We start from the raw sequence: 26,758 nt of genomic DNA on the forward strand, positions 1-26,758 counted from the left end.
GGTTTATAAAGCAACAGTCACCAATAGAAGGAGCTTCTACTGCATATACATGGTTTAAGGTGAATAACAACATGAACACTTGGCACTAGGGTTTCCTTTATACACTGATACACCCTTCTGATGTGAAACACGTCCTGAATTCAGGCTCCGCTGTTGACACAACTCTTCTTCCTGTCTCAGTGGAATCACCCGGCCCGTTTTCTTTAAGTGGGCTCACGCTCAAAACTTTTGGTCCATACATACACAATACATGTTTTACATTGACAAAAATAATTCTGTAATGTTAAAAAATAGAATACAAAGCTCTAGTCTGGTGTGCAAATAAAAAGAAGACATTACACAGATATAGATAAGGGACGTCTAAGCATGAATACTGTAGATGCAGTGCAAAATGATGACAACCCTCCCAACCCCCCCCCCCCCCAGCCCCAACACATGCCGCCTAACGGGCATAATGGCATGTACCACTGTACAAAAGGGCATTCTGGGATACTATATGTATACTGTATGTGCTCTATGATCACTGAATAAGACAACCAGCAAAACAAAATAAAAAAATGGAGGCCAGAAATAACTTCCACTGGTTGAGGTTTTACCCAATCAGCGTGTTCCATATTTGACAGTCCGTTTAGCCTAAAGACGTTCTCTCTCATCATTTACAAAGTCAGTTCAGAGCAAAAGCTATAGGGCTCCATAGATCTGTGATCTCTCGTCCTCTCTCTGGTTCTTGCTCTCTTTCTCAGTCTTGATTGTGACTTGCGCCGTCCGCTCTTTCAGAGCTCAGATATACAAACACATTGGGAGTGAGGGAATTCAAAATTGTGTGGAATTTCCCTTCCCTGTCTCACTAAACTACTTTTCCACTTGTCTTTTTTTCTCCCCGTCTCTCCCTGTCTCATGGGCACGGTCTCCTGACTGTGCATGTGGGTGTGTGTGATGTTTTTCAGTTTCTGTGTGAAAATGTGTGCGTGTAAATCTATGATTGTCTGTCGTGTTTTTTAGGTGTGACACTATTTATAAGATGCTCTGCTCAGACGGTCAGGGTGTTCTCTGTCTCACACGTGAGTCTGCATCCTCTGTGTGTGCCGGCTGTGGGAGTAGTCAGATTGTTGGGAGGTGTAGGAGAAGCGGGTGGAGCTGCCGTACTTTCCGAGTCCAGGCTCTGATCCCGAGGGGGCAGGGCCCGGGGGACCCACGCCCACAACAGGGCTGCCAACCCCAGGTCCCACCCCAGGTCCCACCCCGGGTCCCACCCCGGGTCCCACCCCAGGTCCCACCCCGGCCCCCACCCCGTACATCTCGTAGGAGGGGCAGGCCTCCAGAGGGGCCAGGCTGGACGGGGCGAAACCCATGCGGTAGGTCTGGTAATGCGACGGGTATCCGTAGTTGTCGTAGGCCAGCTGGGAGGTGGAGTCCAGGAGGCTGCATTCTCCCGGGAAGTCACTGGCCATGGGGGGGGGGTTCGGCTGGGGCTGCTGAATCTGGCCCGCGCGGGTGAAGGTGTTGAACTGGGCGTAGCTGATGTGTGAGAGTCTAGAGGGGGGTCTGGGGTCATAGCAAGCCTGTGGGCGGCCAGGGGAGGTGAGGGGGCCGGGGGGACCGGGGCCCCCTCCGCTGGCCGTGGCTCCTGAGCCTCCTGCACTGCTGCTGATGGAGGCGGCACCCCCTGGGGTCCCTGTGGGGGAGCGGTAGTCAGAATAGTGCAGGGTGGAGCGCGAGGCAGGGCGGCCTTCATCGTGGGTGGAGGCCCGCACGTTGTAGTAGCCATTGGTTGGGTCCTGAAGCAAAAATAGGAGGCAGAATTAGTATTACAAAATATATAATGAGCGGAAAAATCATTATTATTATAAAAACCTACAAACTAAAATTATAAACATTTATATATTACACAACTTTGTTGTTGCTTGATTTTGATTGGTCAATAACAACATTCTACGGTGCTTGTTATCGACTTAATTCTTGAGCAGTAGCATTCAAATCTATTTGAAATCATTACCTGTGAAATTGTATTAGTAAGTTTAGCTGTGTTATAAGTGGGATTATGTACATTAAAATTTAAAATAACATGCTTGCTGCACATTATCCCTTACATAATTATTCTATACGCCAGTGTACAGATTGTTAGGGTCAAAGGTCTCTAATAAATATGTTCTGTTCCTCCAGATCCCCAAGGAGAAATTATCTTGGAGGTCATAGCTGTCTTTTTGTGACTCTTTTTTAAAAATGAATGCAAATCAAGATACAGTCTGGAGTCCTGCAAAATTCTACTGACATTAAATTCCTCAGCAAACAGGAGTAATCCACAAAAACTAGCAGCTGTTTCTCAAATGATTTCAACTTTAGAGTAGATCTATCTCACTTTTAGAAGAAGGTTAACATGGACGTTAATCCTTTTGATTGTCTGAAGGATGCTCTCCCTGCTCTCTACACCCACTTCATGTTTCTCCACTATTAGTTCTGACATAATTCTGCCATCTCATTGTCTGTCATGCGCCAGCTCCTCCCCCTGACTTTGTTTCACTGCTCTGGTGCTTGTGTGTGTGTGTACAAAAACAGTCTGGCTGCTGAGGCTGTTGTCGAGGTGATCTAACCATCTCCTGGGGTGGATTCATGTCTGTGTTTCTTCAGAGTGATGATCCCAGGCAGCGCTCCAGCTAGAGGGGTTTGCCCTCACAAAATATTCATGGGGGGGGGCGGGTTTCAGCAGAACATTTTGGCAGCGGTAGACTTAGACCAGCCTCATAGTGTCAAAAAGTATAAATGATTGATGCCAGGTACACGGGCGGATTGTTTTTCATCAAATATCTTACGTTTCTCAGAAATCAGTGAAGCTAGTTGCATCACAGCTGGACAGAGAGAGAGGGAGCGCTTAAGGAGCGCCGGCAGTTTTAGTTTGAAATATCCTACTCTAATATTCCCACAGATATTGAGTGCAATACTAACACTTAGTTTAAAGATCAGCTGAGGGGATTTTGCACTGATGTTGAAATTGTTTTAACTGGACTGTAGTCTTGTTTTTGTAGTCCTATGTAATACATTGTTATTTGCTGGCCACCAACCGTTAGATAAAAGGCGGCCACTTTGTTATGCTTTTATCCATATATAGAGGACGTATAGAGGGTAGTAGTTACTCCATGACAGTTACATGAAGGCGGAACAGTTACTGAAATCATGTAATGCTAATATCAGTTTCTTTGATATATATGTCTCTAATAAGATACTAAACTAAACTGTGAATACAAACCTGTATGAAGAGAACTTTCTACTGGATATACTCTATCTCAAATGTGAAAGTATATAATGGTTACAAAATGAGTTACGAGTACCAGTTTGGTATCCAGTTAAGATAAATTGATCCTAATCTGATCCAGAATAAAGCTTTGTTCTTAAAATCCCTTTCTTTGTCTGCTTCTGGCTACTTAAAATGCCCCTTTGCACCCTCTAGAGGATAAATGTGATATTTAAAAAACATTATATCTAGCGGATTTTCAACTTTTAGAACATTGCAAACTTTATTAGTTCACGGAAAAATAAATACTGTACTTCATTCGATAAAGTCACCATGTCAGTGATGATTGGGATATTTACAGCCCATTCAGGTATAATTAGAATGAAACATTGCACCAGAATGAACTCTGCATAACCTCATTAAGTTAACCTTAAGTTATTGAACACATCTGTGTTTTTCTACTTGCTTTCCTCACTTGTGGCGTAACTCTTCTCTGTATTTGGAGTGTTTTAGTATAAATGTACAGTTTGTTTGTTGTGCAGTCAATCCGCTTGCTGATTTGATATAAACGAGTGTTTAATGAGCTCACCTTAAGGTCATATTCCTGGCGGGTTTCCAGGGTGTCGCTGCGGAGGTCAGACTTGAGCTCTATGTCATCTTTAAAGGGCTGATCGGAAGGAGAGAAGGACACAGAGGGGAGAAACTAAACCGTCAAACAAGAAAACAAAACAAAAAAGAAAAAGGAAGAGAGAAGGTGCCGTAACGAAACAGAAGAGGGAACAGAGTATGACAAGAAAAGAGAAAATGGGATTAACAGTGTTAAAAGGAGAGGGAAAACACAAGATTTTAGTTTTTACAAAATGTACAGTGTGGTGTAGGGAGAGGTCACTGAGTTAATGTGAGTTTTTCTTTTTCTACGACTACAGGCTGTGTAAACATATCCCGCTGCCGCTCACCGAGTACATGGCCTTGACCATGCGCGAAGCCGTGGACACGCTGCCGGAGTCCTCCTCCAGGCTGTGGGTCTCCTTGTTGATCGTCTCCACCTTGATGTCGGGCTTACCCAGCGTGACCCCGCGGCGACCTGGAAGCAAAACACGGGCGAGGTTGAATACAGCTGGACACACGCACCTCCGCTGGTTTGTTTTCACGAGCTGGAGGAGCGAGTTCAGAGGGCACCGACATCCACATGGTGGAGAGGAAGCTGGGGGTGTTTGATTTTGCTTTCATTCGGTCTAGTTGTGAGCATTTCAACCCAAATCAGCTGACTGTTTTCCTTTCCTTTTTCTCCTTGTTGTCTTGATATCTTTCTCTTTTTTCTCTCTCTTTTTATTATTTATATCTTTTTTTCTTTATTTTCATTATTAATATTATTATAATGTAATAAGTTGTTAGAAAATACTTTACATTTTTGTTCTGTAAATAGGTTTTGTATGCACTGTGAGAAATGGTAATAAAGTAAAAAGAAGAAGAAAAGAAGACAAGCCCTGAGAGAGGAAAAGCTTGATTGATGAGAAATGTAACAAAACCAGAATCAGCTAAAAACACTAGATTAGTTATTGAAAAAAAATAAGAATAAGTATAATCTGATGTGATTAATTTGCCTACGTTAGTGTTTTATAGTACCATTCAGATGACAATAATGCAAGAGGCATCTGTTCATTATTTGTCCTAATTAGAAAATACCAATTATTTTTAGATTTGATAATGCAACGTCTGGTTCTGACCCATCAGAACGGCTGCTTAATGTTCTGAAAGTTAAAAACAGCAGCAGGCAGTATGGCGGAACTGAGTTACATTTGCTTCAAAGAGCCTGATGTTATTTTCAGATGGCTTAGTTAAGCGAAGCACACACATACAAATGAATTATTAACAGCTTAGCAGTTCAAGCGAGGGAAGGGGACGGTACTGTATTGGTATCAGTATCAGCAAAAACATGAATGTACAGTATGTGTTGGACACATGGAGAGAATGACTCACTGCCTTTGCGTTGCCGGTAGAAGATCAGAACGAGGACCAGCAGAAAGATGAAGAGGAGGATGGTGGAGCCCACCGTCCCACCGGCTATTATCCCCACTGGGACTTCCTCTGGAATGAGGAAGAAAGGGAGAAAAAGAGAGTTTTATATATTAATAAGTAATGGTGCGACAACCAACTTTGTCAGACATTTCTGTTGTTTGTTGAAGGTCCCCTATTACACTGTTTTTCATCAATATATGATAGGTCTCAGATATATATACAAAACATGTCTCTGAAGTGTTTGGCTCTAAATACCAAACAGATAATGGCAGAATTACCCATAATCCCCTCTGTTTCAGCCCTGTTTCCAAAGTGCTGATTCTCTGTCTGTTACTTTAGATGAAAATAAGGAGCCCCTCTGAGAGAGATTTGGTTACAAAGAACACAATGGTGCTCTAGGAGGAGATTCAGGTGATAAGGTGGGGGGGTGATTGCTTGGTGATTGGCTAATGGTTGGACAAGCCAAATAATCGTAATGACATCATAACATGGCCAAAATCTGATCAGCTCATTTTTGTGTGACAGGTTTTTATAGAAATGGATCAGGACAAAAAGTGAGCGAATCTTTTTTCCTGAAGCTTTCAGAATCTCTTCACACGTGTTGATGTCGAAGAGACATGAACAAGTGGATTTTGCATAATAGGTGACCTTTAAATGATAAATGCATGAAACACACCGGTCTCCTCCAGTGAGATGATCATGGTGCCGGGGCCGAAGGAGTTCCAGGCGGTGCAGTTGTAGGTGGACAGGAAGTCGGACTCCATCACGTTGTTGATGGTGAGCGTGGAGAGGACGCCCCCTCCCTCGGCCGAGGACTTGCTCTGCTCCACCGTGTACCTCTCCAGCAGCGTTCCCTTCTCCTTCTCCCACACGTTCTCCTTCCACGCCCACACCTGCACACACACAGGAGACCATAGGAGGTTTTATCACAATTAGTTCATCACCGTGTGGGAGGGATTACATTTTCATGGGTAAATCGTCCAATCAAATTGTTTATTAAAACTCCAGGCAGTGTGCGAAGAATATTATACTGTATGTACTCCAAACACGGAGTTAAGTGTGCTTATCTTAGCCACCAAGACAAGCAACAAAAGTCAAAGAATAAAGGAAGCCAGAATTCTCTAAAAAAGAGAATGGTGCTTTCCGTGATTAACATGGAATTATGCCAAAAACCCTGCCGGTTATTTTAGTTTTTGGCTGATTCAAAATAATGATTGGCTTTAAGAATGTGAAACTCCTATCGTCAAATTCAGAAAATCTATATTTGGAAAGCTTTTAATGTAGGATGAAAACTAATTTGTACATGTTTTTCTGAATATCTGCCAGTAATTATCTTCTCTCAATGTTCCGTTCAGAGGTAGTGATTTTTTCAATTATGACTTTAACAAATAATAACCCAACTGCTGTAAATACAGTAAATGTGTGTTTGTTATTTGGTTTATTCATGAATTAATCCGTATTTATGTTTCTGTTTTCTGTTGTAGGGACTCTGAAACGACTCATATTAATATTTTCAAAGGAGAGTGATTTTACTTTCTCTTAAAAAATTGAAAATGAAGGATAAAAAAACAAACAATTTGACAACGTATATTTCACACATGTAAACACATTTTGCGTGACTCTCTCAGACCAGCAACAGTCTGTCTGTTTGCGCAGACTGAAGTGTGTGTGGGGGGGGGGGATCTTGCACATAGTCCAACCTTAAAGCCACTAAAAGCAGCTGTATTATTCAGCATTGGAACACTGTAAAGCCAGTTAATTATGCATAAACCCACATGTTCCCATAATCTGCCCACTTATTCAAAAGAAGGATAATCTCCTGGCTGTGGCATTTACCGGGACAACTGTTCCTCTTCACTCCTTTATATTTTATAAATCTGTTTCTGTCCAAACCCTCCGCCGCTCGCATTAGGAGCTCGTGCGGAGAGTCAGGATGGATCAGTCACACAGGGACTACTACGACTGCATCTGAGTGGAGAAAGCATCACGGATGACTCCTGACGCAGGAGCTAAAAGCGGCCCGGCTTAGTGTTAGTTTGTTTAGATGATGGGACGGAGGGAAATTCTGTGAGAGTTTAAGGGTGAGTCACCACTCAAAAAGCGAAAAGAGTGACAGGGCCTAAAAGCATTTGCTGCAGAGCCATTTAGGAACAGGAAGGTACAGTAACAGTGAAACACAAATCTGGTTAAAAGGTACATCCGTATGCTTTTTGTGATTTTCCTTTTTGCCTTAATAATTCATTCTTGTCCAATATTTGGAGATTTTAACAGTGCGTCATGCTTTCGCATTTTCTTATGTTCCCACTTACAATCTTATCTGGCGGAGGTGTACTGGCTATATAGCATTTCACCTCTCCTCTCTCCCCTTTCACTGCATACTGGACTGACTCACTGGAGATGATGGGGGGGCCTGCATTGGGAAAAGAACAGGATAAGTGAGTGTATGTGAAAGATGGATACAAAGACTTCAATAACACAAGCTGCTTTTTCCTCTTTTTCTTAAGGCATTGACCTTACCAAGCTTCTTTTCAAGAGTATTATTTTAAAAATAACCGGCAACCACTTTAGACTTTAATTTTTTTCAATTACTGACAAGCTGACCTTTAAGGAACGACATGCTTTTCCTCTAGCAGCAGTGATATGTTAACTTGTGTGGATGTTTTCTGACCGTTGACAGTGAGCGTGACCTCAGTCTCTCCTACTCCAATCCGTGGGACGATGGCCTTACATACGTACTGGCCGGCATCCGCTTGGCTCACAGACTTCAGAAACAGCTGGTTGCTGTTACTCAGAACCTGTGGGGGAGTGGAGAAAGTATAAACACATAGAAACAAGAGGAATCTGCTTAAAAACTGTGAAGGGATTAACAAAATAAAAGCTGTTCACGAGTGGAGAAGTTCAACATATTTGCATGTCTGGCCTTATGTGTTCTACAACCGTGACTCCAACAATGCAAACGGCACATCCGCTTTTAACCTATCACAAAGGTTTTGTAGTTGCCTAGCAACCACATCCATCGGAAAATTAGCAGAGGGGAAATTATGGCTAAATATGTAACTGCCTAGAGAGAGAAATACCTGCACTAATTACACAGATGTAGGTGTAAGCTGGTGCACAGATTGCTAAGGCAGGCTTATGATGAGGAAGATTTATTTCACTGTGCTGTCTTGTCTTTAGCCCTGATCTTAACTGCAGTCTAATAAGAGACAGCCAACGGTAAAATAGAATATAGATATTGAACAATATTTATGTTCACATACAACTACAAGCCATGTATTGCAGTCTAAAAACGGTGATGGTTAACTAGTTAAATGAAATTATTTGACAAAATTCAAATGAACTAACATTTTAATAGGTTGTCCTTTAGAGATTCAGCAATTAATAAACCAAACATCAAGTCAGAGAAATAATAACTTTCTTTTTGATTATTCAAATAATGCAATAAATACTGTTTGTACTTATAAAAATGGATATTTCCTGCTTTTCTCTGTTCAATATCCATTTAAAACTGGATATTCTTTTAGGTTTTGACCAACAAAACAACATTTAACTTGGGATTATAATTTTCTGACATTGTAAAAACTAGACTATTCACTTCATAAACCTAGCGGAATAATAATTGATAGTTAAAAACAATGCAGCCTTAGTGTCTGGTGGCTGTGGCTAAAGAAAAAGTTCAACATTTTGGGAAATACAATTATTTGTGTTATGGTTAAGAGTGACACCACTCTAATGTCAGTACCATACATTTTGAAACCAGAGCAAGCAGACAATTAGCTTGGCAACAACAGAAACGCTTGCCTAGCTCTGTCTAATAATAACAAAATATACAATCAGCAAACGCCAAGTAAAACCACAACATCATCAAGAAAAAAAATACTGTTTGATTCAACATAAAAATAAAACATGCTAATTAGTGAATTTCAAAGATACTGGTCAGCTGTTTGAGTCGTTTGAATATATGAGAGTTCATTTATCGTTTTTGACCGAAGCTTAAAAGACAAAAGGGACATTGAGAGAAATAGGTCATGACAGGGAAGCAGCAAAGAAAGATTTCTATGTGTACCAGAGTTTCCGTTAGAATTTTTTGTAGGTTAAAGTTTAAATCTTCCGGACAAAATGAGAAAAGTGCCGGTCAAAGGCCTTCTTTGGTATTTATTGAGCTTTAAAACAAATTGATATGATTCGATATTAAACAAAGAAATTATAGTAGATTAACTACATTATTCAAAAGTGTTCAGTAACTTACAATAACACGGGAATAATAAACGGAGCACTCTCTCCCTCTCCTGACAGCCCGTCATGCAGCTCGCGGATCAGTAATGAGGGACCCGACAGTAAAACTAAACATATCTATAACTAGTTTAGGTAGTTTAATTAAAATAGCTACGTGTGATATTCTAACCTGAAGTGTGTGTTTTGTTCTGCTCACCGCTGCAGGTGATCATGCAGAGCTGCGTGTCGACTCGTCAGCAGCAGCTGATCTCTCTCTCGTCAGATTAGACTTTACTCGCGTTTATGTCCATATCGATCAGATCCAGCTAGTTCTAGCAAATGATATGACTACCTGCTTATTAAAAGACACCTAAACAATAAGCGTCGCTATGCAACCGGGTGAGGCCACAAAGTATAGCGCAGCATTATGCATTTGTTTACATGCCCACCGGAACCCTGAGGCATTACCAACAGATCAACGCACAATCAACCCATACAGGACATCTCTTTCTCCACATTAAGTGTTAGACATTAGAGTTGACTATTCTTGTCTATCACATACTATTCTTGTCTATGTTAATAAACATAATAGTATTATGTCATAGTGCTAAGGGGAAATTATTTTGACTGGAGGGATTTAGATTTGCCGGTCTTCAGCATATTTTACCGGTCAAAGTCTGGTAATTACCGGCTAACAGAAACTCTGATGTGTACAAACTAAATATTGGCCCTGAATGAAAGGCAGCTTTTGTCAACACTGGAGAAGAAAGTGTGAACTGCAAAAATAGTGTGAACACAAGAGGAGAGGAGAGCGTGGGCTCTTCGCTTCTTACCATGTTTGATCCCTTTTTGAACCAGGTGAGTGTGAGCGGAGGGTTTCCAGCCCATTTGCAGTTGAGGGAGACATCAGAGTCAACATCCACTGTTTTTGGCTGCGGCTCCACCAGCAGAATTGGACCGACTGGAGACACAGAAACAGAGATGGAGAGATGTTCTTTGTTGTGCTCGAGTAATAATGCAGTAGGACTAAAGGGGAGACCATGCTCAGAGGATAAAGAAACACAAACAGCCGTGTGCTTTATCCCTCTGACTCCAGACTGAAGTGAGTGAAGTGGGCCAGAAACAAGTGAACAGGGCCAGATGAGTGCGGCGTGACTCACAGTGAACGTCCACCAGGATGCTGACGTTGGTCTTCCCCACAGCGTTGAAGACCAGGCAGGAGACGGGCTCTGTGAAGAAGGAGTGGTCCGCCTTGGTGGTCAACACACTCTCCCTGGCACCCTGCAGCAACACGCCCCCCTTAGCCCAACTGGAAGGAAACATTCAAACGCAGGTTATTCAAAAAATACCGTACAAGTGGTGGTGTAAAGTAGATTTACTCAAGTACTGTACTTAAAGGTCCCCTATTATACTATTTTTCAGTACTTTATTATAGGTCTCAGATATATACAAAATATGTCTCTGAAGTGTTTGGCTCCAAATACCAAACAGATCATTGTAGCGTCCCATAAACCCCTCTGTTTCAGCCCTGTTTCAAAAGTGCTGATTCTCTGTCTGTCAGGGGGTCTCCAACACGTCGATCGCGAGCTACCGGTAGCTCGCAAGCCCTCAATAAGTAGCGTGCCAAGCAAATCCAAAATGTAAAAAAAATTTAAAAAAGGAAATGTGATTAAAAGAATCTACCCTAGGCATAAACGAAACCTCAATCATAGTGAACTCTATCTACTTAATATCGACCAATCACGTTCTTGCTTGATTCGGGAAGTCGGGAAGAAAAGCAATGTGGAGCGGCAGCTCACCGCTTCATAATGAGTTTGACCTTTCCTTCTGGCAGAATCTACACAACACATCAGCCCCATTGAACACAGCCTATCATGCCAGCCTGTACAGCACATCAGGGGCAGACTTTTACTCTGTGTGTGTTGCACTTGGTTGGTGATTGGCTAATGGTTACCCAAGCCAAAAAATCGTTATGACATCATAAAGTGGCCAAAATCTGATCAGCTCTTTTTCAGACAGGTTTTTGATGAGATGATTTGGCTTGTGCAACCATTAGCCAATAACCAACCAAGATACCCCCCCCCCCCCTATCATCTGAATCTCCTCCTAGAGCACCATTGTGTTCTTTGTAACCAAATATCTCTCAGAGGGGCGTGGGGAGGGGCTCCTTATTTTCATCTAAAGTAACAGACAGAGAATCAGCACTTTGAAAACAGGGCTGAAACAGAGGGGATTATGGGAGGCTGCAATGATCTGTTTGGTGTTTCAGCCAAACACTTCAGAGACATGTTTTGTATATATCTGAAACCTATAATATATTGATGAAAAAGAGTATAATCGGGAACCTTTAAGACCAAGATCTGAGTACTTTTTCCATCTCTACAGGGCCCAATGAAAATGGTTGTGTTTGAAGGTGAATGCAGACCTGTAGCCCATAATAGGAGGGTTGGCGTGGGCCTGGCAGGTGAAGGTGACTCTGTCCCCCTCCAGGACAGAGCGAGGCTCGATGGACAAGGTCACTGACGGTGGATCTGGAAGAGAGAGAGAGAGAGAGAGACTCACATTACAACAGCCTTATTACGGCTAATATATGCTGCAATCTGGAGAAGGAGGAGGATAATTCAAAATGGATGCCATGCATTACTTAGTTAAAGCTATGAAAGATTTAGCAGCTCGCAGATGTTTTATTTTTCAAAATTGACACCTTGTTGCTTTTGATTAGTTGGAAATGTCGAAAGATACCGTGTGAAGTAACTTGTTGTAATAATATATCGTGAAGAAAATGTATTCTTTCAATGCCAATGTATTTTTATCGTATTTTTTTGCAAATACAATGACACTTCCTTAGCTTAACCTAGGAGTACTAGAGTGAGGCAGGAAAACCGGAGAGGAGAAAGACTTGTATTTCGTTTTTGAATAAGGAGAATAAAGATGAAGTGTTAATAATAGTGTGGAAATGTAGATAATAAGGTCATAATTGTCCAAAATAAATGATAAATATCAAGAATAAATGTTGCAAAATTACGACTTTAATCCATACATTCTAGCTTTATTTGCTGCATTTCAACTTGAATTTCACTTGGAATTCAAAATAAAATAATATTCCTTGTCTATTTTTACTTTAATCCTGGGCCAAATACTGTTCTGTAAAAGTCATCTTCTGCCTGTATATCAATTAACAGCTTACGGTGTACGTTGAGGGACACGGTTGTGATTTTGCCCGTGGGAACAGCCAGGTTGGTGGCCACGCAGCTGTAGTTCCTCCCAGTGTCAGTGTCCACAGGCTGGATGGGCAGGTAGCTGCGTGTGGTCACCCTCTTCCTGTCTGGAAGCACCTCCTGATGACGGGGTGGAGACATGGATGAAGCATTTTAAATACATATCAGGTACTGTGGAAACACTTGGATCTGGTCTCTATTTGAGACTTACAGTGGTGCTGGCAGCCCCCTCTACAGGCAGCCCATCTTTAAGCCACTCGATCATAGAAGGCGGTTTGGCCCCTCGAGACACACAGCTCAGGTTGTAGGACTCCCCCGCATTCAGCAACACCTCTGGACCCCCATCGATCACCGGGTTATCTGGGGGGACTGGAGCAAGAGAGGAGAGGAGTGTTAAAAGCACTCTCACATAGAGACACGTGCACTGACATACATGCGCACAAACGTACTGAGGACGGTGAGTTTGGCCCTCCTGGACCTCAGGGCAGCATCAGGGGCCTGGCACTCGTACAGCGAGTCATCAGACAGGTCAGCTGACAGGATCTCCAGGTTGTACTGGCCGAGCTCCTGCACTCGCAGCACGCGGTACCTGGGCCAAGCTGGAACACACATTCACACGAAATACATTTAAGATTTAGATCATCTTAATAACTTTGAGGAAATAGGTTTTCTTACTGTCTTGATTACATTTATCACTTCTTATAAACTCATTCTACATTCCTATTATGCTTGTTGTTCTCTGGCTGAAGGTTACTTTATGTCACTATCCTATTTTAACTCTTAACACAAAAATTGTTAATTCGTCACAGGATCCCAACATCCCCATGGGGTCTGTATCAGAATTTTAAAAAATGCGACACCACGCAGCATGTGGTTGTTCCTGCTGGTAAGAAAACATCAGGTCTGACGTCTGAGTCACAAATGAAGCAAAAACATGACTTTTTCGTCATTAGGCTAAATGTCACCAGGGAGATGCACAACCACGTGATATGATGACGTGCACAACAACAAATGCATGACCAAACCTACACATTCACACAATTGCACGATGCACACACTCTCACACCCTGCTCTTCAGTACTCCCTGCCCTTCCCCCATCTGCCACACAGCTGTGTCACTGCTGTACATTCTCACCATTAGGTGGCATCCATGCTCTCCCTCACCGGCGGGGAGAAAAGATGAATGCATTATGACAGCAACGTTTTAGAGGACTCAAATCCACTCCAGTCTATGGTGCAGAATTCATGTTTGCTGCCCAGACGTAGATGGCGGGTGAAATTCTGTGTGCAATGTGCAGACTCTGAGCTCTGCTGCTCGCCTAACCTTGGGTGTCCTTGTTTCTGCATGCATGTGTGTATGTGTGCCTTGTATATACGTGCATTTGCATTTCTAATGTTGAGAGCGAGAAAGCGTATGAAAAGCCCAGAGAACCGGGGGGGAGAGGGACAGAGAGGCTCATACACAAACACACACACACCCGTGTGTATGTGTATGTGAGCATGAAGCGGCCAGTGTTCATTCACGTTTCTATTTAAAAGCTTTGGCTTGAAGCACTGGACCATTACAGTAACAATATGATTCAGAGAAAGGAGTAAGAAAAAGGGAGGGAGAGACAGGAAGAATGGAGAAGGGACAGACAAGGACAGAGAGGAGGAGAGAAAGGTTGTCAGGAAGAAGAGAGCATGAACTGAGAGTGTGTCAGGCAGGGTGAGGGTAAAGAGAGAGACAAGGTGGAGAAGTTAAATGAAGAATAGGAGAGAGGGCTCAGTGCAACAGAGGCAGCTTAAAGAAGGAGAGGAAGAGGAAGAGGACGGAACAAGGGAGCTAAGATGAGGAGGTCGCAGAGGAATAGCATGACAGACAGTGGAGGAGAGGGTGATGATTAGAAAAAGAAACAAAAGAACTGATGCAAAAGCATACAGTAGTTAGGATGGGAGGATCGAGGAAAAGAAAGGAAATGTTGTAATAAAAACAAAATAACAAAAAAACTGAATATTTACACCATGTGGGGTAAACAACGGCAGCATCAACAGAAAACAAGGCCTCAGCATGTCACCAATTGTGCGGTCTCCCTCTGGACCAATCAGTTGAAAATATGCCTACTTGTTTTGACCAGTAATTGCACAGCCCCCTTTGGGCTAATCAGCGCAATTCGGGAAAATGCTGCATCACAGCGATGAGACCCACCATTCCCCCAAGTTTTATCAAAGTCAGACAAGCAGTTCCTCAAATTGTTGTTGACAGACAGACAAGCGGGGGGGGGGGGGGCTTCATAAATCAAACAGGACATTTCCTCTGAGGGGAAGAAATGCAAAGACAAAGTGGAGGGAACATTTAGGGCAGCAGCGTAAAGGAATGTGAGCTAGCTGATGAATCGATGCAAATAAATTGTATATAGTCATATCATCCGGTCAGTGTCACCCTCTGCCTATATGACAGAGGTGATGATGTGATGCCCCTTCATCAAGTCGAAGGGTGTCACTCGTCCCGAGGGAGAGCAGAGTGCTTTCCCATCAAATATTGTATGATATGTGTTGAAGGTGGCTAAAGTTAACATCAACCTAAATAAGTGCACAGTTTTTCACAACATGGTGTGACTGGAAGGGGGGGGGGCTGCAACTCTCACATCTCTTGGCCAAAAACTGCCCTGCTGGCTCAATCTCGCTACAAAAACACTTTGTCAGCGTAGATTAGCCGTCACAGCTACATCCACGCAATGTCACACTGGACGAGCGTGGTTTTTCAAAATGCTGTGAGAGGGTTTAGTATTTGAGAAAATCACATTCCACATCTGTAACATCTGAAACAGCAGTTTGCAGGGCTGTTACAATCCGCTTCAAGTTGTTCTGTGTTCAAACCCGGTATTTCTATGTATCTGTGTTAACAGGGCTCTCGCAGCAATCTAAAAGCATCATTTATAAAAATGAAAAAAAAGAAAAAGAAACTGGAAGCATCATTCAAAATCCTAACCTAAACATTATTTTGCACTTACACACCAGTAGAGTGTTCATTTTTAGACCTACGAAATTGTAATAAAGACTGTTTTAGACCTTTTTACGCCCAACATTTAATTTGGCAATCGAATGTAAGACCTAGCAAGTGCCAAGCGGTTTGAAATCCCTGGGTTGTCCCGCCAAAAAATGTAAATACCAAATGTTATGCAAACTTCTAAATGTAACTTTCTAAATGTAACAGTTCCAGCAGAGAGCTCTGACCTTATGCATTGTAACTAGGGGTCGACCGATTATCGGTCGACCCCTAGTCGGGACCTTCTCAGATTACAGGCAGGTGCGAAAGAACGCAGACACAGACTGAAGCAAGCAGCAGCGCTGAGCGGCAGAGCCATACATGTGTTAAACCGAAGTTCAATAAACATCCCTATCCCCTATGCTGAAGTTGCAAAAACACCACGATCGTATGATCCAATTCTATCAGTTTCCCAGTTACACGGGGACGCGGGAAATCAGTCAGAGTTGGGGGTGCAGCGGAGTAACTGTGGTGCGGAGGGGGGCTGCGAGTGGAGCCTCCCAGTTTTTCAGGTTGATAGCTCATTACATGACATGTCACTTGTTAGACGCTTTTATCCAAAGCGACTTACATACTCAATACTGTGGGCAATCCCCACAGGAGCAATTTTGGGGTGAAGTGTCTTGCCCAGGGACACAACGACATGCTGACTGCAGTGGGATTTGAACCTGTGACCCCCTGATCAACACCAAGGCTCTATCCACTGCGCCACACGCCTCATTAGCTAGCCAACATGTATCTAGCAAATGTTTAGCAAAATATTAGAAGTGAGGCTACTAGACTAACGTTAGGTCTACTGTGATAGCCTCACTTTTAATAGTTTGCAAAACATTAGCTAGCACTAGTGTTTTGCAGTTGCTAGCAGCTTATTGGGATGTTATGCTAGATCGACAGATATAATAAATTAAGCATTATTGTTAGTTAAGCATGTCAGCCTGCAGCCCACTTCTTGTCTCTCTCTCTAACTCATTGCAGATGGCTGCACTAAAGAAAAGGGCACAGAGAGGAAACCAGTTGTAAGATGTTTAAAAGTTAATTAAACATAATATATGCTTAAATGCATTTCAAAGAAGTTGTGTTGAGTTGTGTTGGAGTTTGTGTTATTCTACATTTTGACACCAAGATTTTCTGATTTTACTGCAAATGTATATCGGTTCCAAATATCGGTTATCGGTCTCCTTGATTACTAATAATCGGTATCGGCCTTTAAAAAGCCATATCGGTCGATCCCTAATTGTAACTGTTGCTGCACATGTCAATACAAACATAACAGTCTCCCTCTGCACCCTCTGAAACGTTGCATTAAAAACATTCCCAACATTTGTACAGCTTTAAACATGCAGCTTTAACATGTGCCTATCAGCAGCTCCAATCTGAAAGTATCAGCATCAGCTTTGAGAACGCCATCTTAGTCACATGCAGAACGGAGTGAAGGATGCATGATGTCTCACCCCGGAGGTCTTCTCCGATACCCAGAGCCAAGCCATCTTTGGTCCACTGAACAATGCCTGAGTAGTTGAAGACAACGCAGGACAGGATCACCCTCTGGCCCCGCACCACTGACTGGTCTGCCGGCTCCTGAGAGAACCTCGCTGTCCACACTGCAGAGAAGAGGAATTGGGAAAGAAGAATAGGATAAGTTTGGGAATTTCTCATTTTCACTGTGTGTACATTGCAGGAAAACGACTCTGAAACCACCACAACCACATATAACTGAATAGCGTATTATCGTGACTGCGGTTTCATGGTTAATTGTTCGAAAACTGCATTCCCCCAGCAGAAATGACATCTTTGATCACACGTTGGCTCGCGGCCATTAACTGCCGCCGCCGAGTGAAGAGCGGCATGGCAAGGCGGAGGTGTCAGAGAAGAGAGAGTCAGAACAGAGTTGGAGAAGAAGAAAGAAAGAAGAAGGACGTGGTTAACGCTGACTCAGGAGCTGGGAGATCAAACAGGAAACTTCAGCCATAGGGTTTCTCACACTGCTTTTCTTCCAGCTCTTGACTTTTAGTTCTTCAAAACTCTCCCTCCCTCTCTCTGTTTCTCCCTTCTTCATTCCTCCCTATGAGTCATCACACAGGCTTCCAATCCACAACCAAAACTACAGTGGTTGTCATTGTCTACGAGACTCTCTCCCTCTAGAAGTCCACTACAGTTGGCCTACAGACTGACCGACTACGATGAGTTAAAAAGCTTCAGCTATTGTCCCACGCTGTGTGATGACAAGTTGTAATTAGCTGTCCCTTGAAGACATGTCACCCTTACAATAGATGAGAGGCAAAAACATTTACATTTTTTCCATCCTGCCTCTTGCGTTCATTTTTCTCCCACAAAGACTCTCGTACAGTGGATCATTAACCCAATACTGCAAAGCACACCCCCTCCTTCTTCTGCCATTACCTCTCTCCTTTATTCCCTCTCTATAATGTTGTATGTCCTTTACCCAAATTGCTTTGCTTCACTCTCTGCTTTTCCCTCCATATGTATGCATCCCCACTCGCCTCCTTCACTTTGTACATCTATAATTCTGTCTATGAATGTCCTTTAGCCTGCACAGATTCTCCTCTACCTTGCCTCCTCTTACAGTATGTACGCGCCTCCTTCTTTCTATATACATATATAATGCTGTATATGTCCTTTTAACCATAATGCTTTCTATTTCTGTGTTCCTCCTCCTCGCTGGTTGGAAGGGGGTTAGAGGCGGACTGTCACAACTCATTTATCACATTAAATACCAGCCCTCCAGCATTTTCTCTCTCCCGTTCCCTGTCTCTCACTTTTTCCCTCACTCCCTTTTCCTCACCTCCTACCATTTACATCTCTCCTTCTCTCCTTCTCACTCACTTCTCACTCCCCCCCTTTTTCCCGTACACTCCCTCTCTCGTTCCCTCACACTTTTACCTCTGAGCCCTCCAGCACTTTTCTGAAGGTTCCCAATCCCATCTCACTCACTATTTTCTAACAACTGCCATATGCCTCCTCACCCCACCTCCCGCCTCCGCATCATGACCCTCGGTCCCCATCTCTCATGTTTCCCCTCTCTTTCATAATCACGGACATGCACTTTCCCCTTATCATGTCAGATTCGGTGTGATTTGCAGAGGTACAATATGCCTGATGATAATGAAACCCAGTCATGCAACAAGATTTCCTTACCAATCAAAACAATGGCTTCTGACAGTGCAGCACATTAATATGCTGAACATAATGGAGATGTGCGAGCAAGCTCAGTGAAAAGGGAATCAGATGCAGATGGGAGCTTTGCAGCATGCATACCTAGAATAATTTAGCGCTGAACCAAAAATAATAATAATAGCGGCCCTTAATTTGATCCCTGAGGAACACCCAAATAAACTGGATTAGTGAATAAGGATAAACAAAGGAAACAACATGGCAACAACAACAATGGGCGTTGAAAGGGTTGGAAGTAAACACCAAGTCAAATAAGTAACAAAGTCATTATTTGTAAAATGTATGATAAGACACTGAAATCATATTTTCCCCCCCACTTTTCAAATGGACACTATATTTTGGTTTGCAGAGAAATAAGAATGTATCAGGGTAATTTCTCCAAGAGAAGTTAGAACCTGGTTAGTTTGTTCCACTGTTCAAATTGTGTTATCTCATATGTTTCATGGAGGTGATTAGTAAATGATGAGGACATAACACCTTAAAAAGGCTAAATAACTATTTCCTCTTTCAACCTCTTACTGAGGCTGATGGGGTCGAACATAAAAATATACTTTTCTGCCAAAGATAGAATTTTGGAAATGTTTGTACGGACGAGTCATCTAATGAGCAGATTAGCTGAAGATGAAGGTTTTATTCTTAATAAATGGTAGTTGAAATTGTTGCTCACTTAGTCATAAATATTTAAGGTTATAGAGAAACACTTCAGATTTCAAAACAAGTTTTAAGAGGCTATCAAGAGGGCCGTGTTGGAATTCTCAACTATTACTGTAGTTGCTGCGTTTCAGTTGGCCCAAATTTTAACAACCGAAATCAATGACAGAGTTCTCGGAGCCCAAGGCGACAACCAACACTCCCAAACTCAAATATATTAATTAGCAAGGACTGGCTTGGAAAAAAACCTAACAAAATATTGCTCCATTTTCTCAAGATGCATCATATGATGGAATCTATTATGTCATAGGATTGTTTTAAGATTTTCTAGGACATCTGGTATGTAGTCAGATATGTTCTGAGCCCATTGTAGCAATTAGGGATGTCCCGAGATCACCTTTTTTTGCTCACGATCCGATTCCGATCTTTTGATTTTGACAATCTGCCGATACCGATTTTTCCCGATCCGATCTTTATGCAATGCATTAAGAGGAAAAAAAGGTAACAGATAACGGCTGGTCATCCAACGCGATGAATTCAGCTATCTTGGCTGTTTTTGGCCTTTTCACTGTTCTGGGGCAGTTTCTCTTTCCTTTTAAAAGTCTCTGAAAGTGTGGGTTGTGTCAGTGCCGTTACCTGAGTGGCCGCTGTGTACTCGCCATGTTGTTGGTGGTGTTTGTTTCTCAGGTGGCGTATTAGATTGGTCGTGTTGAACGTAGCTCTGTTCTTTCCACCACGCGGAACCTCCGCCTTGCAAACATTGCATCTGGTTGTTACACTGCCTTCGCTTTCAATTTTATAATACTTCCAAACTCCTGACATTTCCTCTGTCCCGACTCCCGAGTCACCAGCTGAACGTAGCCTCTCGTTAGCTTACTGCTACTATAGACACTGCGCCCACTCTGTTGCCAGATTTGAGAGAAATAAGCAACCAGGTCTGAAAACAAGCCCAAAAGAAGCAAAACATACATTATGTTGTGTAATTTTAAACCAAAACTAAGGCCTCAGGATGACTTTAAGACGTGAACATGGTTATTTTTGTTTTGTAACATTAAATAAAATAATAAAAATATTTTAGAAAAAAAAAGAAAAAAAAAATCCCGATCCCCGATTTTTTTTCTTCCGATTACGATCTTTTGAAAATCACGTGAATGGCTCCGTTCCCCGATCACGTGATCGGGACATCTCTAGTAGCAATAGCATGTGGCAATAATGTAGTGCAATTATGGTGGAGAATCCAAATTATAATCAGCAAGATATTTGGAGAAACTGTCAATAGAAACAAAGGTAATCACAGACAGATTATATTTATGCTTACATTTCCTGTATGCGCCCTAATTTGATGAAACTCATTTACACCAATCTTATAAAGCATAAAGAGCTTTTTCTCAGACATACATGGGTGTTAAGCTAGTTTAGCTGGGTTTAAACTACCCCGCAACCCTGACAGTAGCCTGAGGGCAAGCAAATCCTTTTCTCCACCAACTCAGATATGGTAGCTGAAGGTATTCCCTCATCTGCCTCAGTAAACCACAAACATAATCCAAACTGAATACTCCTGAGCGGAGGCTACACAATCTGCAGAGAAAACACCCATGCAAAGGCTGATGACTGAAAACACTGACTCATTTAAACATGTGCTCATCGCCTTCTGATTTCCATATTACCCAGTTAACACTTGTCAACATGAGTCTATGTGCGTGTGTGTGTGTGTGTGTGTGTGTGTGTGTGTGTGTGTGTGTGTGTGTGTGTGTGTGTGTGTGTGTGTGTGTGTGTGTGTGTGTGTGTGTGTGTGTGTGTGTGTTTAAAGAAGGAAATGTACACGCAGAGTGCAGTCAGAGCAAAGGCAAGACAGGAGAGTGTATTATGTGGGTTATGCTGCAGTGACACATTTAGAGTGTGTCCTGATTTCTTTGAGTCACTGATCCCCAAGATACCACGGGAGACTCTGAATACCCTGTCCACGCGAGACCACGGTCACAAAAAGCTGTGACCGTGACCACATGGACAAACACAAACAAAGAAAGGCAGCACAGATGCCCTAACCTTCACCACATGGGCTAACCATGACTTGTCAACACACACGCACAAACACAACCACAACCCCAAACATATAATCGACACGTAGAGGCGGTTTCCTGAACATGGATTACACCACGGCTCTGGCTAAACCGTCAAGCTAGTGGAGCATCTCCATCTCCTTTGGGAGTGAGTCTCAGTTTAGTCTAGGGTTAAGCATGGCCTAGTCAAAGTTTGGAAAGGGATTAGGATTAAATTGGGGCCTAGGACAACAGCCCCTGCAGACACTGTGACACCAGCCTCGGCTTGTCAAAGCAGAAACAAAGCCAAAGGCGAGCACGCACAGCTTGGCCGGGTAAGTCACCAAATGCATAGCCACACGCCGCTATAGTGTGAACCACGGCAGCAATTTAGCCTAAGAGCACCTCTCGCACCATGCGATGGTGTTTTAATAGCAAGGTAATGAACCGTCAATATGTTGCATGCAAAGATGTTTGGAGCTATTTTTAGTAAGTGCGCTGCTCATAATTTGCCACACACCCTGCTGTTAGGTGGCGAATGTCAAAGCTGACTTTACAGCATTTAAATACAGGCTCTCTCTACAGCACAGGAGACGAGGTTGGAAGTGATGCCATGCAGTAGAGGCTTCTGGGAAAGGTCCACTGATGGCATCATTAAATCGGATGCTATTAAATAAAATGGCATTTGTATGGATTGTTATGCATCGATGTAATTATCTTTGTGTCTGGCCCCCTCCCCGTACCCCTCTGTACCCCACCAACAAAGTCCCCCTGTCTCCCTCTCCCTTGCTCCTCTCTAGCCAATCCCGTGCTTCGGCTGGATTACGGACTTGCGTCACCATAGCAACAGCTGACGTGTAAAGTAACTGCCCAAAAAAAGTTTTCTGTCTGTACGAGCGTGTCTGCGAGCGTACACACGTGCATCTGTGTGTCTGATGAAATCCTCCCCAGTGCTTGGTACACCCATTTTCCTGAAAAAACATTTTTCAATGACCTCATCCTTCCTCCACCTATTCAATTAATAGTCAGGCGGCCGCACTGGTCTCTCATTATTTCTCTCCTTCACATCCCCCCCTTCACAATCTCTTCACTGTTAGGCAATCCGCTTCAAATTGATTCTGTTATCTGTCTAATTCCATATCTGCGCCGCATGTGGCCGATGTGTTGGTGTGATGGAGGGGCTCAGCCGGAAAATTAGATGCAGGAATAGGGGAACAAAGAGACGGCGAGGACCACAGACACAGAGCTGTGAAGTGCAATGGAGGAGGATGATATCATTGTTTCAGGACAAAGTTGCACCCTTAGGAGCCATGCGGGCGCATGAGAACCTTTGAATTTACTCCTGGACTTATCTTCTAGGTTCCTTTTTAATTCAGAAAACGTTCAATCACAAATGTTTGTTTAGGCTCTAGGGCTGAACGATTAATCGATTTTAAATCGAAATCGCGATTTGAAAGGATGCAATTATCAAATCGCAAAGCCTGTGATTTTTTTTCTTGTGTGTCAGTCATCTACACCAATCAGAAGTGCTGTGCTCCACATGTACCAGTCATTGTTAACCAATCAGAAGTGGCCCATGATAGAAGGTGATAGACAGATTGATCCAATCACCTGCCAAGTATTTTTGAAATACTTTTCCAAATGGCTTCCAATGGAGCTTTCCTAGATGGTTTGGTGAAACAAACCATCTGGGTCAGGTTAGTAATGCTCCATCACATGTTTTACATCTATTACAGGGTGAATCTTAAACTGAAGCTTGACTTTAAAGCAACCCAACAGAAGTTTCATGTGAAAATTCTTTCACTCGTAGCTCGGGCTGCGGGGGTGCTAGAGACGGGAGCATGTTGATGCGACCTTCCTAGCCAGAGATATGGCCGCATTTTACAATAAACTTCCGTTGGGTCGCTTAAAGACAAATATCGCAAATCGATTCGCAATCGCAATATCTGTCAGAAAAATCGCAATTACATTATTTCCCCAGATCGTGCAGCCCTATTAGGCTCGTAAAAAGCTGTGAGAGATTCAAGGATTTAAAGCAAAACAGCAAAAGGCACTTTAATTGTATACATGCACTTGTATGTATGTAGCCTTCAAATTAGGGGTTTCGTGATATACCGATATTGATGTTAATTTAGATATGTTATTTAGATGGATAGATAGATACTTTATTGATCCAAATGGTGGGGAAATAAATACATATCTATAATAATATTGTGGAAATAGTCCAACTATATCACAGTTCCAATGAACATTGGTAGAAATGTATGTTACAGACAGAATTTGTTTTTGAGCGATCTTGATAATATAATAAAAAATAATAATTATAGGGAGTTTTTTTGGCCAAGGTAATCCTGTGGTGGAGATCTGTTATTGTGACAGCCCTACTACTTACATTTTTATGAACATATACATGGTGTAAACAATTTATAGACACGCCATAATTATGATCCTATAATTGTAATTTTCTTGAGGCCATGGTGACATCTTCAAATATCTTGTTTTGTCAGACTGACGCTCTTTTTGTCAAATAACTTCACATTTTTCAAATTGTTGTGAATAATGTTGCCAACTAATCAATTAACCACCCACTGATGTCCTGCTCAAACCTATACATGTAGCACTTGAATGTATTCAGTCTCTCTTTCTATTTATGAGGGAACTTGACCACCTGTGCCTGCCTTCTCTCAACAACATGGCTGCCTGGAAAGGACGGTCATAATACCTGTAACCATGGTGACGGCGCTATATGAAGGAGCGAGGGACATAGATGTGTAGCGAGTGAAAGGAGGCGACCCACAGAGCCTGCTGACACTGTGTCACTCAAACACAAAGGTGACTCCTGGAGGTGGGGACGGAGCGGAGGGAAGATCAGGGGCAGAAAGATCCAGAAAGAAAGACACAGACTCCTTCCTTTGTTTGCCGCATTGTGTGCCTGCTCGCTCCCTTCCTCTGTCGCCTTACCTTGCCGTCCTCCCCCTTACTAGCAGTCAGCGACCTCTCTCTTTCTTCATCTCCATTGTGGCCTTGCCCCCTTCTCATTCCCCATTCACTTCCTTTTGTCTGGCAGGCATCTACTTAGAAATGATCACTCCTCCCTCCATGAACAACCTTATTCCCTTCCACCTTTCCACCTTCAATGTCTGCCCTTCTTTCCCTCCATCACTCCTCCTCCATCTCATTCCCTCTTTCCATTTCTATCAAAATGGTTGCTGTGGAAACAGGTTTATTTGGAAATGGCGGAAGGAAAATTATTCCAGTGCTTTGTCTGTCCATTTTGATACTACCATGTGCGCATATGCTCCTGTCAAGGTGTGCACGCTCATTTGTGAGTGTGTTTGTGCCACGCTCATATCCTCTGAGGCTCCTATCATACATTTCACATCTGAAGAGCTTAATTTGTACCAAACCTCTGTAACAGACATTGTTACCATAGCTACAGCCGGTGAGGACCACTGACACAATGACAGACACAGTGGCCATGGCAACCTCAGGATCAGTGGTGGGTAATATGATAATTCATGGACGAGGCATCTGACACATTACGGGGACATGAATATGCTCAAGCAATGGAAAGCCGGCCCGACGCTGGTAATCCACGAGCCTTTGTGCGGCCAACATGCTGCGCGGCTGACAAAGAATACTCTGCTGTAACCAAGGGTGACCATAACTAACAATAGCTGCCCTCTGGATAAGCTTGAACAAGGGGATACATACATATCAAGCTGCTATTCTGCAGTATCAGAGTGCTGTGTAGCTTAGCACAGGGGTCGCCAAATAATTCAACTGGCACGATCGATATCATAATTAATCGATAATTCAAGGCAGGCGTTCCCAATTGATTTTGGGCAGAGACCCATTCCTAAAGCCACTCCAAATGCCACGTGATCCAGCAAGTAAACACACCCACCGTCAACTGAGACAGCTTTCAGATGGTCCACCTCACGTTACAGTAAAGCACAGTAATGGAATCCAGCAGGACAATTTTACAAGCAGCGTGCCACCGATAAATCACCTCCTCCAAGGTCTGCTTTAATTCAATCCAGTGTAATTTAATTGTATTGGTATGTACTGTAGCTTCTTGCAATGTCATCTGTCACAAACCGTCCAATAAAAGTCCGGGGCATTGACCTCTTCTAGTGAAGTAATATTAATACAGAGCCCCCTCGCCAATATCGCCACAAGTGCATACTGTCGCTTTGAAGAGGAGGCTTCTTTGTTTATGGCAAACACACTTAGTGACGAGAAAAGCAAAGAGAGCGGGGGATAATAAATCTAGTGTGGCCTTTTACATTTTAAAGCATTTGGAAGGCTTCAGAAAAAAACGGCTATTCCAATGTCCACTCATTAGACAAATGTAAAACAAGTTTTTTAGCAAAGCCATGATTGACATTTTATGATTGAACAAATGTTGTTACTATTAAATTAGAATATACAGTTAAATGTTAGACAATAGATTGCTTTTAAACTTTTAGCAGGACAATGATTCCTGTGCAGATAAAACCAGGTCAATTCGAAAATGTTTTTCCTAATTGGTGTGGAAGAACTTGCCTGGCCCACACCCTATCATACAGCAATGGGATAGCCTGGAACGCTAACTGTGAGCCAGCTCCTATTCCCCAATATCACTGTTGGACCTCACTAATGCTTTTGAGGCTACATGCAAGAATCCCTGCAGCCATGGAAATCATGAAACCATAAGAGTGGGCCTTTTACAGCAGAATATGTATACCCCTGGCCATCTTTCATCTACTACACAAGATGTAAACTATCTGGACATAAAACCATGGGGTCAAGGTAAGCCTCAAGGGTATGGTACTAGGTTGACAGTAGCCGTCTTCGACAAATTACTGCATCTGAACATAATGGTTTTAATGACTGGATTTCAAGGCCATTGATGATTATTAATACTAAGAGATGGCTCACTCATTATGTGTAGTTGGCTACAAATTAGCCTGCAGGCTGTTCCAAGGGGACGGCGAGCATTGCCGTGCTGTGGTAACCGATGTAGTTGGACGGCTGACCCTAATGTTATCGTAAAGGGAAGATGGATGGAGTAAGTTGAGCCCCCCCCCCATCCCTCCCTCTGCTCTGTCCCTGTTGAGGAGCAGAAACTGGGAGAGCGGAGAAATGAAGTGACATCATCAGCGTCGGCCACATTCCTGCGGAG

General features: G+C 42.9%; 1 protein-coding gene across 2 annotated transcripts in view; it reads right to left on the bottom strand.

Moving 5' to 3' along the window:
* Positions 1–423: 423 nt before the first annotated feature.
* The window catches only part of kirrel1a (kirre like nephrin family adhesion molecule 1a), a 31,315-nt gene continuing 4,980 nt past the window's right edge, over positions 424–26,758 (bottom strand). The window contains exons 2-15 of one of the 2 annotated variants that reach the window (XM_034106178.2): positions 17,161–17,310; positions 13,131–13,280; positions 12,893–13,050; positions 12,651–12,801; positions 11,889–11,994; positions 10,624–10,772; positions 10,297–10,424; positions 7,917–8,043; positions 7,558–7,658; positions 5,925–6,141; positions 5,210–5,317; positions 4,186–4,313; positions 3,819–3,896; positions 424–1,778 (exon numbers count right to left, since the gene is read on the bottom strand). In XM_034106178.2, the coding sequence (XP_033962069.1) occupies positions 1,056–1,778; positions 3,819–3,896; positions 4,186–4,313; positions 5,210–5,317; positions 5,925–6,141; positions 7,558–7,658; positions 7,917–8,043; positions 10,297–10,424; positions 10,624–10,772; positions 11,889–11,994; positions 12,651–12,801; positions 12,893–13,050; positions 13,131–13,280; positions 17,161–17,310 (2,474 nt within the window). In that variant the 3' untranslated portion in view covers positions 424–1,055. Of the gene's footprint in view, positions 1,779–3,818; positions 3,933–4,185; positions 4,314–5,209; positions 5,318–5,924; positions 6,142–7,557; positions 7,659–7,916; positions 8,044–10,296; positions 10,425–10,623; positions 10,773–11,888; positions 11,995–12,650; positions 12,802–12,892; positions 13,051–13,130; positions 13,281–17,160; positions 17,311–26,758 lie in introns of both variants that reach the window. The other variant, XM_034106176.2, reaches the window with a different exon arrangement.

This window comes from Pseudochaenichthys georgianus, chromosome 18 (assembly GCF_902827115.2).
Source record: "Pseudochaenichthys georgianus chromosome 18, fPseGeo1.2, whole genome shotgun sequence".
Classification (NCBI taxonomy): domain Eukaryota; kingdom Metazoa; phylum Chordata; class Actinopteri; order Perciformes; family Channichthyidae; genus Pseudochaenichthys; species Pseudochaenichthys georgianus.